At 41.7% G+C, this 18,770-nt stretch overlaps 1 protein-coding gene across 1 annotated transcript in view; it reads right to left on the bottom strand.

Moving 5' to 3' along the window:
• LOC143290151 (serine/threonine-protein kinase DCLK3-like) overlaps positions 1 to 18,770 on the bottom strand; it is a 57,181-nt gene that overhangs the window by 34,126 nt on the left and 4,285 nt on the right. The window contains exons 2-3 of the mRNA XM_076599453.1: positions 8,545 to 9,013; positions 2,323 to 2,549 (exon numbers count right to left, since the gene is read on the bottom strand). Coding sequence (XP_076455568.1) covers positions 2,323 to 2,549; positions 8,545 to 8,723 — 406 coding nt within the window. The 5' untranslated portion in view covers positions 8,724 to 9,013. The remainder of the gene's footprint in view (positions 1 to 2,322; positions 2,550 to 8,544; positions 9,014 to 18,770) is intronic.

Raw genomic sequence — 18,770 nt, 5'->3', positions numbered from 1 at the left:
TAACATCAGTGAACGATGCTGTCTAATGATGCTGTCTAACATCAATGAAAGACGCTGTCTAATGATGCTGTCTAACATAAGTGAACGATGCTGTCTAACGATGCTGTCTAATGATGCTGTCTAACATCAGTGAATGATGCTGTCTAATGATGTTGTCTAACATAAGTGAATGATGCTGTCTAATGATGCTGTCTAACATCAGGGAATGATGCTGTCGAACATCAGGGAATGACTGTTAACATCTTGGCAAAGAGACATCAAACTGAAGGAGAAATAGTGAAATATGCCTAATACACAGAGTGCCATCGATGCATGAAAATTAATGTCACACACACAGAGTCGGTCTTGTGTACAAATAAAAATATGCACTAAAAAAACCACAGCCAAACAGATAAACTGGCTGGCAGACAGACAGACAAAAATATTCACACTAACACACACAGACATGTACTCATCAACACACCAGGGCAGTAAAAACATGAAATACACTATCACATTCCATCATGCTATAAAAAGATCATCATCAAACAAAAAGCAAAACAATCCAACCCAAAGAAAACAAAAACAACAAGAGAGGCAAGGCCTTCAAGACTCACTTGTGATACACTTAAAAAAAAAAAAAATCTAATTGTTAAAATGTGTTCTGTATTTATTATTATAAAGCTTCAGGTTAAAAAAAAAAAAGAAAAAAGAAAAAAAAAAAGAAAAAGAAAAGTCCTAACCAGATTCGAACCCCTGCGTGTTCGGGTGAGAAGAAACTTACCCATTGCAGTATCGTGGCTCCTTAACCGACGTTCTAAAATTTAATATTTAAACATACTTTTTTAAAGGGCAATAAATCAATTGTGGTATTCGCAGTGAGAACGCTGTTTAAATTATATTATTCTGGTGTATCTTGGGCATTCAAAAAATCTTTAAGGGCAATAAAAAATTCTTTTTAAGCCCGCGGTAAAGGAGACGTGGCTGTCACCGCAATCACACTGCAACATTTAGCCGTTTTCTCTGGATCTAGATAGATGTACAAGTTTAGTTCGGGAATGTAGTACGACACGGTCGATCGATTCAATTTCTCTTTTATGTTCATTCTAGTTTTATAGTTTTAAAGTTGATATGAAAATTTAGTATTTTGTTTAACTAATAACATGTAGAGCCAAGTACAAGTACTTCTAAACATCGTATGAAGTGAAAAGGACTTCATTTTGAGAAAAGTCAAGACTGGAAATTTTTTTCGTTTCATCAATTCAAGGGTATTAACCTGCATGGTTTACAATTTTTAACTGTGAATTCCAACTGATTCTGTGGATATTTTTATGGCAGTTTGGGGCATAATCCAGCAAGTGATGAGGCGTTCACAAATCTTTCTCTGAATAAATATTTAACGGTCTCCTTCTCCAACTTTCCATCACATGTTATCGTGTATTATCGATTGAATATAGGATTGAACGGGCAGGTCAACAACTTGAAACAAAATGGCGTCATTCGCGTTCGTGAAGAATATGAGCACGCACTTTGAATGTGTATAAATATGTGTACGCAACTGATTTTTGCCCATGACCTTCAGGGCTCAGCCAATAGATCTATAAAGTCCACTTGTCGTATTGATTTTAGTATTTTCCGAAAAAAAACCACTTGGGTGAATGAACATAGTGAAAGCCCCGTACACTGAGAGTAAAACACACAAGCTTTTTATGTATTGAGCATAATTTCAAAATGTAATGTTTAAGATGAGAAATATCAGTTTAAGGCAAATTAAATCCCCTAGCATTAATTACAGATTAATTTCCCTTCTTTTCTATCTGCATCAAAACGTTTGCAAAATAAATATAACTTCCATGCTAGCAAAAGAAGTTCCTGTCTGAACAAAAAATGATAATAATGACTGCTCTTGTTGTTGTGTCAGAATATCAGATCAAAGTGCCAAGTTTAGAGAATAAAAAAATATAAATATAACAGTAAATGCAGTTTGCATATAATTTGGCTTCTTTTTTATTTTTTTGTGCCCATCTCAGAGGTGCAATATTGTTTTAAACAAGATGACTGGAAAGAACTGAATTTTTCCTATTTTTATGCCTAATTTGGTGTCAACTGACAAAGTATATGCAGAGAAAATGTCAATATTAAAGTTTACCACGGACACACAGACACACACACACACACACACACACAGACAACCGAACACCAGGTTAAAACATAGACTCACTTTGTTTACACAAGTGAGTCAAAAACAAAAAAACACAAAGAAAAAAAAAGAAGAAGAAGAAGAAGAAGAAGAAGAAGAAAACAACAAAAAAAACCCAACCCAGCAAGAAAAAGAAAATTCACCTGTCTTGCCCACTGACCATGGTTCAAGGTCAGTGCGGCCATACTTGATGACCTTGAACCCTTCAAAGCCGGCACACACATAGGTTTCTCCATCCTGCAGGTCTTCAATGTCGGAGACACGGCGACCTCCAACAGGTGTGAAGATCTGACGCACACCATAGGGCAGGTTGAGGCTGGATGGGAGTTTGCCTGTCAGGTCGTTGAGCAGGTCATTGAAGTTGTAGTATCTGTTGGAAACACAGGCGAACTTTGGTTACTAACTCTCAGTCTCTGGACGAGACAGGGTGAAAGTGATAATGTCTTTCCTTTGGTTATCTTTGGAGCTTTACCCCTCTGTCCAGTTTTTCAGCTACGTTTTGTGTTGCTATTTGTGTGGGGCACAGTTTTAGTGTGTATGAGTGAGTGAGTGAGTGAGTGTAATACAGGAACATGGATAATGTGGTCCTTGTAGCTGGCAGTTTTGTTATCAGTCAGTCTGCCCAACACTTCACTTTAAGAGGGATGCGGGGTCCTCATGTTATCAGTCAGTCTGCCCAACACTTCACTTTAAGAGGGATGTGGGGTCCTCATGTTATCAGTCAGTTTGCCCAACGCTTCACTTTAAGAGGGATGCGGGGTCCTCATGTTATCAGTCAGTCTGCCCAACGCTTCACTTTAAGAGGGATGTGGGGTCCTCATGTTATCAGTCAGTCTGCCCAACACTTCACTTTAAGAGGGATGCGGGGTCCTCATGTTATCAGTCAGTCTGCCCAACACTTCACTTTAAGAGGGATGTGGGGTCCTCATGTTATCAGTCAGTCTGCCCAACACTTCACTTTAAGAGGGATGTGGGGTCCTCATGTTATCAGTCAGTCTGCCCAACACTTCACTTTAAGAGGGATGTGGGGTCCTCATGTTATCAGTCAGTCTGCCCAACACTTCACTTTAAGAGGGATGTGGGGTCATGTTATCAGTCAGTCTGCCCAACGCTTCACTTTAAGAGGGATGTGGGGTCCTCATGTTATCAGTCAGTCTGCCCAACACTTCACTTTAAGAGGGATGTGGGGTCATGTTATCAGTCAGTCTGCCCAACACTTCACTTTAAGAGGGATGTGGGGTCCTCATGTTATCAGTCAGTCTGCCCAACACTTCACTTTAAGAGGGATGTGGGGTCCTCATGTTATCAGTCAGTCTGCCCAACACTTCACTTTAAGAGGGATGTGGGGTCATGTTATCAGTCAGTCTGCCCAACACTTCACTTTAAGAGGGATGCGGGGTCCTCATGTTATCAGTCAGTTTGCCCAACACTTCACTTTAAGAGGGATGTGGGGTCCTCATGTTATCAGTCAGTCTGCACAACACTTCACTTTAAGAGGGATGTGGGGTCATGTTATCAGTCAGTTTGCCCAACACTTCACTTTAAGAGGGATGTGGGGTCATGTTATCAGTCAGTCTGCCCAACGCTTCACTTTAAGAGGGATGTGGGGTCCTCATGTTATCAGTCAGTCTGCCCAACGCTTCACTTTAAGAGGGATGTGGGGTCATGTTATCAGTCACCTCCCCCCCCCCCCCCCCGCTCTTCATTATTTCCTATGTCATTCAGTCAGGTTTCAATCACAAGCACACATATACAAATATACTGGAGAGGAATGGCTTGCGCCCAGATACTCAAGGTCTAGTGCAGGGGGAGAAAATATTGGCGAATGTGGGATTTGATACGCTCAGATTCTCTCGCTTCTAAGGCGTATGCCATACCATGAGGCCACGACTCCAAATGATTAATCAGAACATGCTGCAATACAACCATTCTCCAAACTGGTCCAGGAAAGATTAAACTAAAATGACAATAAACGTGAGCTGTTCTTTCAAGCTCAAACATAAAGAGGTTGTCTAACGACACAATGAACACCAATAACAACAATAAAAATGCTTACTTATATAGTGCCTAATCAAATGATTTGCTCTGAGCACTTTACAATCACAACGGTTCCAATTTAAGGGAAAAAAACAAACCATCCATCAAAACATGCAGGTTGTCCAACTTAGGAAGCAAACATGACAAGATGCTGCATCAAAAGTACATACTCAATGTCCAAAGAAAACACCTAAAAGCATATTCAAAAATCCAAAGCCAATCACGTACATCACAACACCCAAACAATGAATGAAGCCAACTGCAACACCTCAAAATCAGTTCCACTCTCCCTCCCTCCCCTCAACACTTCAACAACACAAACTGAAAATGAAACTAGCACACACCCACACTGTTGCAGGCATCAGGAGATCAAATAAAGACAGTTTTAGACAGACAAGTCTTGAACTTGGTTTTGAAGGTGGAAATGGAGAAGTGTATTCAATGAATGAAGGAGTTCCACTAGACAGGGGCGGTGAATGTGAAGGATCTTTGACAGAGGGAATCTGGTGAATGTAGCTGACTGATGGTGAATGTAGCTGTCTGATGGTGAATGTAGCTGACTGATGGTGAATGTGACTGTCTGATGGTGAATGTAGCTGTCTGATGGTGAATGTGACTGTCTGATGGTGAATGTAGCTGTCTGATGGTGAATGTGACTGTCTGATGGTGAATGTAGCTGTCTGATGGTGAATGTGACTGTCTGATGGTGAATGTGACTGACTGATGGTGAATGTGACTGACTGATGGTGAATGTGACTGTCTGATGGTGAATGTGACTGTCTGATGGTGAATGTAGCTGACTGATGGTGAATGTAGCTGTCTTGTTTGAATGTAAAGAAACAGAGAATGTGACTGACTGATGGTGAATGTGACTGACTGATGGTGAATGTGACTGTCTGATGGTGAATGTGACTGTCTGATGGTGAATGTAGCTGTCTGATGGTGAATGTGACTGACTGATGGTGAATGTGACTGACTGATGGTGAATGTAGCTGTCTGATGGTGAATGTGACTGACTGATGGTGAATGTGACTGTCTGATGGTGAATGTAGCTGTCTGATGGTGAATGTAGCTGTCTGATGGTGAATGTGACTGACTGATGGTGAATGTAGCTGACTGATGGTGAATGTGACTGTCTGATGGTGAATGTGACTGTCTGATGGTGAATGTAGCTGACTGATGGTGAATGTAGCTGACTGATGGTGAATGTGATTGTCTGATGGTGAATGTGACTGTCTGATGGTGAATGTAGCTGACTGATGGTGAATGTGACTGACTGATGGTGAATGTGATTGTCTGATGGTGAATGTGACTGTCTGATGGTGAATGTAGCTGTCTTATGGTGAATGTGACTGACTGATGGTGAATGTGATTGTCTGATGGTGAATGTAGCTGTCTGATGGTGAATGTAGCTGTCTGATGGTGAATGTAGCTGTCTGATGGTGAATGTGACTGACTGATGGTGAATGTAGCTGACTGATGGTGAATGTGATTGTCTGATGGTGAATGTGACTGTCTGATGGTGAATGTAGCTGACTGATGGTGAATGTAGCTGTCTTGTGGTGAATGTGACTGATTGATGGTGAATGTGATTGTCTGATGGTGAATGTAGCTGTCTGATGGTGAATGTGATTGTCTGATGGTGAATGTAGCTGACTGATGGTGAATGTAGCTGTCTTGTGGTGAATGTGACTGATTGATGGTGAATGTGATTGTCTGATGGTGAATGTAGCTGTCTGATGGTGAATGTAGCTGTCTGATGGTGAATGTGACTGACTGATGGTGAATGTAGCTGACTGATGGTGAATGTGATTGTCTGATGGTGAATGTGACTGTCTGATGGTGAATGTAGCTGACTGATGGTGAATGTAGCTGACTGATGGTGAGTGTAGCTGTCTTGTTTGAATGTAAAGAAACAGAGAATGTGACTGACTGATGGTGAATGTGACTGTCTGATGGTGAATGTGACTGTCTGATGGTGAATGTAGCTGTCTGATGGTGAATGTAGCTGACTGATGGTGAATGTGACTGTCTGATGGTGAATGTGACTGTCTGATGGTGAATGTAGCTGTCTTGTGGTGAATGTGACTGACTGATGGTGAATGTAGCTGACTGATGGTGAATGTGACTGTCTGATGGTGAATGTGATTGTCTGATGGTGAATGTGACTGACTGATGGTGAATGTAGCTGTCTGATGGTGAATGTAGCTGTCTGATGGTGAATGTGACTGTCTGATGGTGAATGTAGCTGACTGATGGTGAATGTAGCTGTCTGATGGTGAATGTAGCTGACTGATGGTGAATGTGACTGTCTGATGGTGAATGTAGCTGACTGATGGTGAATGTAGCTGTCTTGTTTGAATGTAAAGAAATAGACAATGTGACTGACTGATGGTGAATGTATCTGACTGATGGTGAATGTGACTGTCTGATGGTGAATGTAGCTGTCTGATGGTGAATGTAGCTGTCTGATGGTGAATGTGACTGTCTGATGGTGAATGTGACTGTCTGATGGTGAATGTAGCTGTCTGATGGTGAATGTGACTGTCTGATGGTGAATGTGACTGTCTGATGGTGAATGTAGCTGACTGATGGTGAATGTAGCTGTCTGATGGTGAATGTAACTGACTGATGGTGAATGTGACTGACTGATGGTGAATGTAGCTGACTGATGGTGAATGTGACTGACTGATGGTGAATGTGATTGTCTGATGGTGAATGTGACTGACTGATGGTGAATGTAGCTGACTGATGGTGAATGTGATTGTCTGATGGTGAATGTGACTGTCTGATGGTGAATGTAGCTGACTGATGGTGAATGTGACTGACTGATGGTGAATGTGATTGTCTGATGGTGAATGTAGCTGTCTGATGGTGAATGTAGCTGTCTGATGGTGAATGTGACTGACTGATGGTGAATGTAGCTGTCTTGTGGTGAATGTGACTGATTGATGGTGAATGTGATTGTCTGATGGTGAATGTAGCTGTCTGATGGTGAATGTAGCTGTCTGATGGTGAATGTGACTGACTGATGGTGAATGTAGCTGACTGATGGTGAATGTGATTGTCTGATGGTGAATGTGACTGTCTGATGGTGAATGTAGCTGACTGATGGTGAATGTGACTGACTGATGGTGAATGTGATTGTCTGATGGTGAATGTGACTGACTGATGGTGAATGTGACTGACTGATGGTGAATGTGACTGACTGATGGTGAATGTAGCTGACTGATGGTGAATGTGACTGACTGATGGTGAATGTGATTGTCTGATGGTGAATGTGACTGACTGATGGTGAATGTGACTGACTGATGGTGAATGTGACTGTCTGATGGTGAATGTAGCTGACTGATGGTGAATGTGACTGACTGATGGTGAATGTAGCTGACTGATGGTGAATGTGACTGACTGATGGTGAATGTGACTGACTGATGGTGAATGTGACTGACTGATGGTGAATGTAGCTGTCTGATGGTGAATGTGACTGACTGATGGTGAATGTGACTGTCTGATGGTGAATGTGACTGACTGATGGTGAATGTGACTGACTGATGGTGAATGTGACTGTCTGATGGTGAATGTGACTGATGGTGAATGTGACTGACTGATGGTGAATGTGACTGACTGATGGTGAATGTGACTGTCTGATGGTGAATGTGACTGACTGATGGTGAATGTGACTGTCTGATGGTGAATGTGACTGACTGATGGTGAATGTAGCTGACTGATGGTGAATGTGACTGACTGATGGTGAATGTGACTGACTGATGGTGAATGTAGCTGACTGATGGTGAATGTGACTGACTGATGGTGAATGTGACTGACTGATGGTGAATGTGACTGACTGATGGTGAATGTAGCTGTCTTGTTTGAATGTAAAGAAACAGAGAATGTGACTGACTGATGGTGAATGTAGCTGACTGATGGTGAAGGTGACTGTCTGATGGTGAATGTAGCTGCCTTGTTTGAATGTAAAGAAACAGAGAATGTGTGATGGTGAATGTGACTGTCTTGTTTGAATGTAAAAAAACAGAGAATGTGTGATGGTGTATGTAGCTGCCTTGTTTGAATGTAAAAAAACAGAGAATGTGTGATGGTGAATGTGACTGTCTGATGGTGAATGTAGCTGACTGATGGTGAATGTAGCTGCCTTGTTTGAATGTAAAGAAACAGAGAATGTGTGAAGCAATGTGTGGAGGTATATTCAATTCTGGACTGTATCAGCAACTAGCGGAGTTATTTCAGAAGAGGCCAAATATGTTCACTCTTAGGGCGTTTCAGTACAGTACAGGCAGCTGACAAACACAAAACAGCAGCACTTTTCTCACCTATGTGGAGTAATGTAGAGTTTCTTGCCCTTGAAGAAGCGATCCCCATTGACAAAAAAGCGCACCTTGCGTGGCCGCCGTAGATCTCTGTAGCGGTCATCCACAACATCCTTGTGCACCTGGGATATCCCAGGGTTTATCAGCCGCCGAGAGATGTTCTCTGTCATCGATGCAGACATGATTGCCAATGTTCCTTGCTTCCAGCCGTCTTTTCAGTCAGTCAGTGATGACATTTTCCAGATTACTGAATTCGGTGAGCTGCAGACATATATTTCAGTGAACAGACAGAGCTCCACACTGTCTCTGGATTGTGTCCACTTCATGATCTTCCCTGTGTGAACTATCTTAGGGATCTCAGTGTGAACTATCTTAGGGATTATGTCCTGTGCTGACTGTTCCATGAGAACTGAAGCTGTACATGTTTACAACTGTCACATTTTGTTCTCATATTCTGAGGAGCAGACCAAATCTGAAAAACAACAAAAACACAACTTATCAAAACTCAGAAAGAACAGAGATGTGACTTTGATACATCAAAAAGTATCTTCAACATAAAATCATCAGCATCATTATTAACATTATCATTGTTGTTATTGTTACAGAAAATGACGGGGGTGTTGCTGATGTAAGTGAATGATGCCGCAGATGATGGTAATGTCTGAATATGTATGTGTTCTTGGTGTTGGTTTTATGATGCCCTTCTTTTCTTCATTCACATTAATTAATACCCCAGCACTTTTCCCCTGCTAATTGTAATGACAGAAATGTCAGGGACACCAAGCCACACCATGCTTCATTCCACTCCACACAACGGAGGAAGAGACACAACCAGGCCACACTGCCTGCAGCCCAGCCCTCTGTGAAAGGTCCATTTCAGGGTGGAGTACCCTCTGTGAAAGGTCCATTTCAGGGTGGAGTACCCTCTGTGAAAGGTCCATTTCAGGGTGGAGTACCCTCTGTGAAAGGTCCATTTCAGGGTGGAGTACCCTCTGTGAAAGGTCCATTTCAGGATGGTGTACCCTCTGTGAAAGGTCCATTTCAGGGTGGAGTACCCTCTGTGAAAGGTCCATTTCTGGGTGGAGTACCCTCTGTGAAAGGTCCATTTCAGGATGGTGTACCCTCTGTGAAAGGTCCATTTCAGGATGGAGTACCCTCTGTGAAAAGTCCATTTCAGGGTGGAGTACCCTCTGTGAAAGGTCCATTTCAGGGTGGAGTACCCTCTGTGAAAGGTCCATTTCAGGGTGGAGTACCCTCTGTGAAAGGTCCATTTCAGGGTGGTGTACCCTCTGTGAAAGGTCCATTTCAGGGTGGTGTACCCTCTGTGAAAGGTCCATTTCAGGGTGGAGTACCCTCTGTGAAAGGTCCATTTCAGGGTGGAGTACCCTCTGTGAAACATCCATTTCAGGACGGAGTACCTTCACATCTTAAACCCAGCTGAACCAAACCCAAAATAATGTTAACTGGTCTATGAATTTAAAACAATGTCAGAAAGCTTAATTCACCCACATCTAACTTAGTCCACAAAGTATTTTAATCAGCTAAAATAATAGAAACTAATAAAAAAAGTCCAATTCACCAACATGCATTTCAGTTTCAGTCCACCTAAAATCTTAACCCAGTGCACACTCAGAGAAGTATGGGTGTGCTCTTTAATTAACAACTCTATCTTCTGGGTAAACACCAGTCACTCACATACACAGCACAACAGAAGGAAACTCAAACACAGGACTAACATACAAAAATGAAACATTTTGTGTGTGTGTGTGTGTGTGTGTGTGTGTGTGTGTGTGTGTGTGTGTGTGTGTGTGAGAGAGAGAGAGAGAGAGAGAGAGAGAGAGAGAGAGAGAGAGAGAGAGACAGAGACAGAGAGAGAGAGAGAGAGAGAGAGAGAGAGAGAAGATAGATTGAGATAAACAAATACAGATAAACAGAGTACAGACAGGCAGACAGACACAAATAAAAAATGTATGTATGTACGTATGTATGTATGTATGTATGTATTCCTACCCAATAAGAGACACAACCAGCCAGATACACATACCCCTGACAAAGAACTAGCAGAAGCAAGTGCCTGAAACAATGGGTGGTGCCAAACCCACACCCACCAGTCAAGCGTACTCACCCTCCACCACCACCACTGAGTGTGCCTGAGCTAAATACCGCTCCAAAACACGTCTCAAAGGCAGCCCTCACATCCTGTGCCAAGTTCTATCTAGAATCCCTAATATTTGCCCTTCATAACTGGGTAAGCGCCGCCACCATTGTCACTTCTCTGTCAGACTGAAATGGCTTTGCACCCTCTGAACCCCCACCTACCCTCCATCTCCCTCCGTTCCTTTCAGTTTGAACACTGGTCTTCCAGCCCTGTCTCAGGATCACTGTCTTTGTTTTGTTCAGTTTTGGCACCACCTGAGAAACTCTTGAGAGGATCTGACAACAATAAAGAGTGGTTACTCTTTCCATTTACAAGGCACACAACTTCAACTCAGTTCAACTTCAAGTTAATTCTGTTTATTCTACCGATTCAGCTAGCACACAGGAAATTGTGTTGCTTGTAAATGGAAAGAGTTACCACCCTTTATTGTTGTTTAATCCTTTATTCTCCTAGCCTCACTATTCTGACATACTGAGAGAATTTGTTTAGATTTCCCTGCAGCTACACACTATGCTTGTCATGTGATTGAACACACAGACACACACACACACAACCGTGCGCGCACACACACACACACACTCAGACACACATGTACACACATTCACACACTACCTGAACAGTCATTGTACTGAATATTGCCTCCCCCAATCTCCATTTCTCCTCTCACACACGAACACTGACTGTGATTGGCAGGTGAACAGACTGACACAAATAGGCACATGTACAAATAAAACACACACATATTCTCTCTCTCTCTCTCTCTCTCTCTCTCACAAACACACATACAAAATCATGATTTCAACAGTGACATTTCAGCATATGCAAAAAATAATTTATTGTATCATTAGCTTTGTATATATGCCTTTTCCTTCACACATTCATTCTGTTATTTCTACAGTTACCTTCCTCCCCCCTGCTGTCCTGCACTCCAATCCCCCTCACCACACCCCTCCACTCCACAGCAGAATAAATGATTAAGATTTTCTGGCACACTGACAGTAGCAATATTCAACTAGGAGTAATGCTTGACACACAGAGGAGTGGCAGATAGTGTCACATAACAAGTGCATGTTTACTTCACCACACTGTTTCCTGTATAACTCTGGGGAAAGTTGCCAAATAATGGGCAGAGAAAACTTTAAAAAATTGAAATCATACAACACAAATTTAAGCCAACAATCTCTGAGAATTTGAAAGAACACCCCTTCACCCCCCCCCCCCCCCCAAAAAAAAAACAACAACAACAAAAAACTACAAAAACAATTAAAACATATAATAAAACTAAACTAATTCATGCCAACAATCTCTGAAAGATTAAGAATAACAAAAACCTGGTGGCTTAAGGGCAGAGAGTTTTCTTATCTCTGACGTAAACAGATGCATGTGCAGACCTCTTCATCTGATCCATGTACATTCACATGTAGAGATCATGTCATCCAGTTCTGCGCATGAACATTCCCAGCATACACACCTCGCAAAACAAGTGTGGTGACCTGGGTAAAACTCACATCACAATACAGGTAAAAAGCCCACACAGAGATGTGTAGCAAACACAGAATGTGCACCGCAGCATGTGAAAAGCAAGGGAAGAAAACGGAGAGAGGAACTGTATTACAGCACAGTGGTGGGACTTGGTGTGCTTCCTGCTACCTTTGTACACAGGGATGGCAAAAAGCGTAACTGTCTCTTTAAATCTGCCTGAACTGTTAACTGTCCCCAGTCAAAATCTATGTTGGTAGGAAACCTTGAATGACAAACAGTCTGGGGAAAAACACAGCACTAAAATTTGCACTGGGAGGGGGGAAAACTGAGACATTAAAACAAGCAAAATACATCCGCAAATCAGCCGGGGACAGGCTTAATGGAACAACCTAGTAACTATGTGACTGCTTCCAAATCTAAACTTCAGCCATTGTACACATGCACACACACACATACACAAGCACACACACACACACACAGTAGTTGTCCCTTTTCCAACCAGTCCTTGTCCCCCATCATACAGCCATCAACAGGTGTTGAGCCCAAGAGAGGGAGCACAGCAGTGATGGGGAAACTAATCCATCTCTACAATCTGTACATGGTGTGTGGACATCTCTACAATCTGTACATGGTGTGTGTGCATCTCTACAATCTGTACATGGTGTGTGGGCATCTCTACAATTTGTACATGGTGTGTGGACATCTCTACAATCTGTACATGGTGTGTGGACATCTCTACAATCTGTACATAGCGTGTGGGCATCTCTACAATCTGTACATGGCGTGTGGGCATCTCCACAATCTGTACATGGTGTGTGGGCATCTCTACAATCTGTACATGGTGTGTGGACATCTCTACAATCTGTACATGGTGTGTGGACATCTCTACAATCTGTACATGGTATGTGGGCATCTCTACAATTTGTACATGGTGTGTGGACATCTCTACAATCTGTACATGGTATGTGGACATCTCTACAATCTGTACATGGTATGTGGACATCTCTACAATCTGTACATGGTGTGTGGACATCTCTACAATCTGTACATGGTATGTGGGCATCTCTACAATCTGTACATGGTATGTGGGCATCTCTACAATCTGTACATGGTGTGTGGGCATCTCTACAATCTGTACATTTTGGGAAATCTCTACATTTTGTGTTAAGGCGTCTTTACTATCTGTTTTTTGAAATCTCTCTATATGGTGTGTGGGCATCTCTGCAATATTAAAAAAAAAAAAAATTACACATAAATCTATATAATGGTGTGTGAGCATCTCTGCAATTTGTACATGGTGTGTGAGCATCTTTACAATCTGTAAATGGTGTGTGAGCATCTCTACAATCTGTACATTGTGGGCATCTCTACAATCTTTGCATTGTCTGTGGGTATCTCTGTGATCTGTTTATGGTGGGCATCTTGACAATTTGTACATGGTGTGTGGGCATATTTGTAATCAGCATATTGTGTGTGGTATCTCTGCAGTCTGTATATTGTGTGTGGTATCCCTGCAGTCTGTACTGTGGCTTTCACAAAGCAGTCCACTTGAGGACCGGCTGGACAGGTGGATGACAGTGCATTCTTTTTGTCAAAGCACTGCTCTGTGAAATGGGGCTGCTCTACCTGGAGAGTGCCGTGCTGCAGTGCAGCACCACCCTGTACAAGCACTGTAGATGCTGAATGCTTCACAGCTTTCACATCAAGTCCTCCACATGACAGAAACAGAGTGGAGCACTACAGCAAGTGGCAGCTGCTTTTTTCGCTTCTTTCCTTTATTTATTTACTACTTTCTTTTCCCTTTGCTGCACCTTTTGCTGTGCCATCTTTGTGCCTCATCACCCTCAGTGACTTATAAATCTTCCGTACCCAGCCACATAAAGGCTACTTCTCTCACAGCACCAGTACCAGCAGTTCACACAGAACTATCAACGTCAGGTCACCCACCAGAAAACACCTTGTGCTGATACAGACCACAACATGAGACCAAGGATGGTGGGGAACACACACACACACACACACACACACACACACATTCTTTTTTAAGTTGGTGGAGGAGTGGACACAAATTAAACATGCGAGTATCAAAAAACAACAAACACAATGCTGCTCTAACACCTATGGAGACAGGTTTCACTGTGTTCTGCCAGCCATGTAAACATTACTTTCCACTGGTTAATGGCTTCAATGGAAATGCCCATTTCCCACCCTATAAAACTCAGCCACCAACTGCAGGAAATATTCAACTGGGCCAGTAGACACACTTTTATTTCTCTCTCTGAAGGTGCTTTAAAATGGAGGTGTGATTCAGGTGTACATGTGCTCTCTGTGTGCAAGAAGGCACTGCAAGGTGCCGGCCAGTCGTAAAGCGTGGCCTGGTGGTCAAGTCCAATACATAGGTTCAAGTCCAATACACAGTCTGGGATTTCCCCCCACGCCCCTCTACTGGACCTTGAGCAATGGTCTGGGTGCTTGTCATTTGGATGAGACCATAAACCAAGGTCCCATGGCAACCAATAGGCTGTTTCTAGCAAAATTCGGAAGAAAGAATTCCACTTTGATTACAAAAAAATGTATACATGCAGACAGGGAAAGAAATGGGAGGGGGTGGGGTGCACCGTGGTGACACACTTTTCCTGGGAACAGCAGTCATAACAACATTATCTTTTTAAAAAAAAAGAAGAAGAAAGTTTTCCTATTTTCAGCTGAAATGTGTGTACTATACATTTGTTTCCACTTTTTCATCATAGCTGCAAACACTTCATGATAAGGAACAACACAGAATATTAGATCTTATCAAGCAAAAGCAGAACAAATGAATTTTGCCTGCAAAGAAAACAGATTCCTCTTCTAGTTCTAACAAGTGTTCATACAAGTCAATTCCACGATATCAGCACTGATGCTTTCTTTGGATACGGTCTGGAATCCACCCCTTGCCTATGTAAACAGACATGGTGTCAGTCGGTCTGGAATCCACCCCTTGCCTATGTAAACAGACATGGTGTCAGTCGGTCTGGAATCCACCCCTTGCCTATGTAAACAGACATGGTGTCAGTCGGTCTGGAATCCACCCCTTGCCTATGTAAACAGACATGGTGTCAGTCGGTCTGGAATCCACCCCTATGCCTATGTAAACAGACATGGTGTCAGTCGGTCTGGAATCCACCCCTTGCCTATGTAAACAGACATGGTGTCAGTCCGTCTGGAATCCACCCCTATGCCTATGTAAACAGACATGGTGTCAGTCCGTCTGGAATCCACCCCTATGCCTATGTAAACAGACATGGTGTCAGTCGGTCTGGAATCCACCCCTATGCCTATGTAAACAGACATGGTGTCAGTCGGTCTGGAATCCACCCCTATGCCTATGTAAACAGACATGGTGTCAGTCCGGAACAGAAGGTTGCGTCTCCTCTCCCTCACAAAGTCTAACAATAGAAAACCCCTCTCTCACACTGGTGAGGACCTGATAAGAAAATCTTAAGTACACTATTTGGGTTTGTGCCTGCTGGTTCTACTTGCCAGGATATGCTACGAGCTGAAACCAGAGAAGGGAACCTTTCCTGAAAGACAGCAGAACTGGTAATGCTAGTGTGATACAGTATACACAACACTGACTGGCACAACCACTGTTCAACACACTGACTACACGCATTTTTCAATGTTAACATTTTATGGAAAAGGTAACAATACTGTTGTTGTGAAATCAGATATAGAAAAAAATCAAATGAATGAATGATATATAACTAATGTGAAGTGATCGGTGTTTATGTACACTCATTGAAGTATATTCTACTGCGTAATGCTCCACTGGTTTTTGATGAAATCTGATTATGTGTTGTTGTGATTTTGATGACTTAACACGGAAATGGATTACATCTGTTTTTCTTGGGAAATATAACCTTCAATGCTATGGGGTAAAAAAAAAGAAGAAAAAAAGAGAGGATTTTTCATTGCCCAGTGCACACTCCTCAACCCCCCCCCCCCCCAAAAAAAAACAAACAAACAACAACAACAAAAACAACAACACAACAAACAAAACAAAACAACAAAGAAAACAAAACAAACAAAAACAAAGACTGTGAAGCAATAAGCAGTCTGGTCATCCTCAGAGAGTTGTGCAAGCCTTGAGTTCATTATCCATTCCTCAAGTCATGTTTTAATCAAACTAGGTAAAGATATGTATTTTTTAATATCAAAACGATCTTTTTAGCACTTATGAAAGGTAATATAACTTCCATTTTCTCCCGGTCAGTTCTTTTTCTTAGTTTTTCTTTTCCTTCAAAGGGGGAACGTGTGCCATCTCCATCAGTTTTATACAGAGAAAACCAATAAAGCCAACTGGACCAGCTGACAAGCCATAATGTTCACACATACACACCACACACATAGATGCACAGATATATATGAATGTTGATTTTGTATGAATGAACTAAAGTTGTGTTACTGTGACACACAAACACATACACAGTCTTAGTCTTTCTCTCTCTCTCTCTCTCACACACACACACATGCAAATGGGCACGCACTATCACATACAAAATATGGTGAGTACCTCTCTGACCCACAAAAAAAGGAGAGATATGGCCTTCAAGACTCACTTGTGATATGCACTTTATCCAGTAAAGGAATAATGAGGGGAAAAATGTGTTCTGTATTACATCAATTTAAGCTTGAGGAAAAAAATTAAAAAGGCAAATTAGTGGGATCAGACTTTGCAAGGTAAGGTTGAAAGCAAGTAGACTTACTGACAGTGCTAAACCACATCTGCCAAATATCAACCGAAATTAATATTTAAACTTATGTATTTTCAGCGCAATGAATTAATAACTGTATTTGAGGCGATGAAACCATTTATTCATGTCAGTTTGATGTATCTTGATTATTGAGAAATTCTTTTAGGTCTGCGGTAAAAGAGATGTTATCATTGCCTCAGACAAACCGCAGCATGTAGCCGTTTTCTCCAGATCTGCACAGGACGGTGTAAGCCAGGCTTACCAAAACTGATTCAGCATTTCTTTTCTTTTCATTCAAGTTAATTTCAGTATCTAACTTAAAAATATTCATATGCATTGAAGACGTTGTTGTATATGTTCTGAAAACATTCATGTGCAGTGAAGACATCGTTGTATATGATCTGGAATACATATTTCTTTTAATTGCAAACAAGAAAAATAATGTCATGCTGTCATCAAACCCAAACATAAATTCCAACAACTGGGAATAGCCCAATTCTGGTTTTCTGAATCCAGACCCTCAACAAAATAAACTGTTCATATCTGGAATTATAACTTAATCCTCGGTGGAAAGATTTTTCCCACAATGTATATATTCCAGATATGGTATTGACAGACAGTGGATTTCCAGAGAAAATGAATTTGTTATAATTTACCACAGACACACAGGCAATCGAAAACTGGGTCATTACACAGACTCATTTTGCTTACACAAGTGAGTCAAAAAGAACATTACAACAGCTGAGTTAAGGAACTATTATACATTATTGTTAGTCTATCTTTACCTACAATCCAGCTGGGCCAACAGCAAAGTGAGAGCTTTACAGCTTAGTCTTTTTGTGAAGGACAATGACTCTCATACCTGGAGGCAAACTTGCACTGGCTCTTAGTGCTGCAGCCTTGGGGGCTAATTGGCAGTTGGGAACCATCCCAATGCTGACTGTTCTAAAACACTCTTGGCTGAGAAAGTGGGGATGTAACTTGGGTAGGACACTCTCCACTATAATCCAATTCTTGCCCAGGTAGTTGGGACAGCAGTTGCCTCCTCTGCTATTCTGATGGTCATAGTCAGACACGACTGACTATCATACAAACTATCCATTTCAAACATGCTTTTATCTATGAATTTATTCATGATCTTACAGATGATGCTAAATAATGGATACTTATAAAGCACACTACCCAGAAATCTGCTCTAGGTGCTTTATAAAACACTTTTCTTTACATATCACGTTACATCAATGCTACGCATACACCAAAATGTGACAAACAAATTTAAGACACAAACACACACACACACACACAATGCATACATTAATTTTAACATACATATGTACATAGCAGCTGCCCTCCACACATACACACACATAGGCACATACAAACACACACAAGCACAGAAACACACACACACACACACACACAACACACACACTCATGCGCACATGACCAAACATATAAACACACAAATACAAATTCATACACATGATTATTATATATGTAAACACATGTAGTTAAGCACACCACACACAAAGAAGTGGACCTGCCACAACTGAACAAATTGCTGAGGGAAGAGGTGAGTTTTGAAACCAGATTTGAAAGAAGCAAGGGAGTCAGAATGATGGAGGTTATCAGGGAGCTTGTTCCACGTCTCTGGAGATTGAAAACAAAACTGACTGGCTAATCAATATTTTTCTTTTTTTTCCACGTTAAGTATTTTTTCATTTTACAAACACACTGATTCACACTATTGAGTTCTGCTGTTTCAGTTATTCATGCTTTGAACTCTTCATTTACACTGTTACAGTGCTATATGTAGAGGCCACAAGCTAAAAGTCACCACCTATCCAGAACTG

This window comes from Babylonia areolata, chromosome 15, assembly GCF_041734735.1.
Source record: "Babylonia areolata isolate BAREFJ2019XMU chromosome 15, ASM4173473v1, whole genome shotgun sequence".
NCBI lineage: Eukaryota > Metazoa > Mollusca > Gastropoda > Neogastropoda > Buccinidae > Babylonia > Babylonia areolata.
Note: the sequence above shows the minus strand (reverse complement) of the source record. Positions and strands in the feature narration are given on the sequence as shown.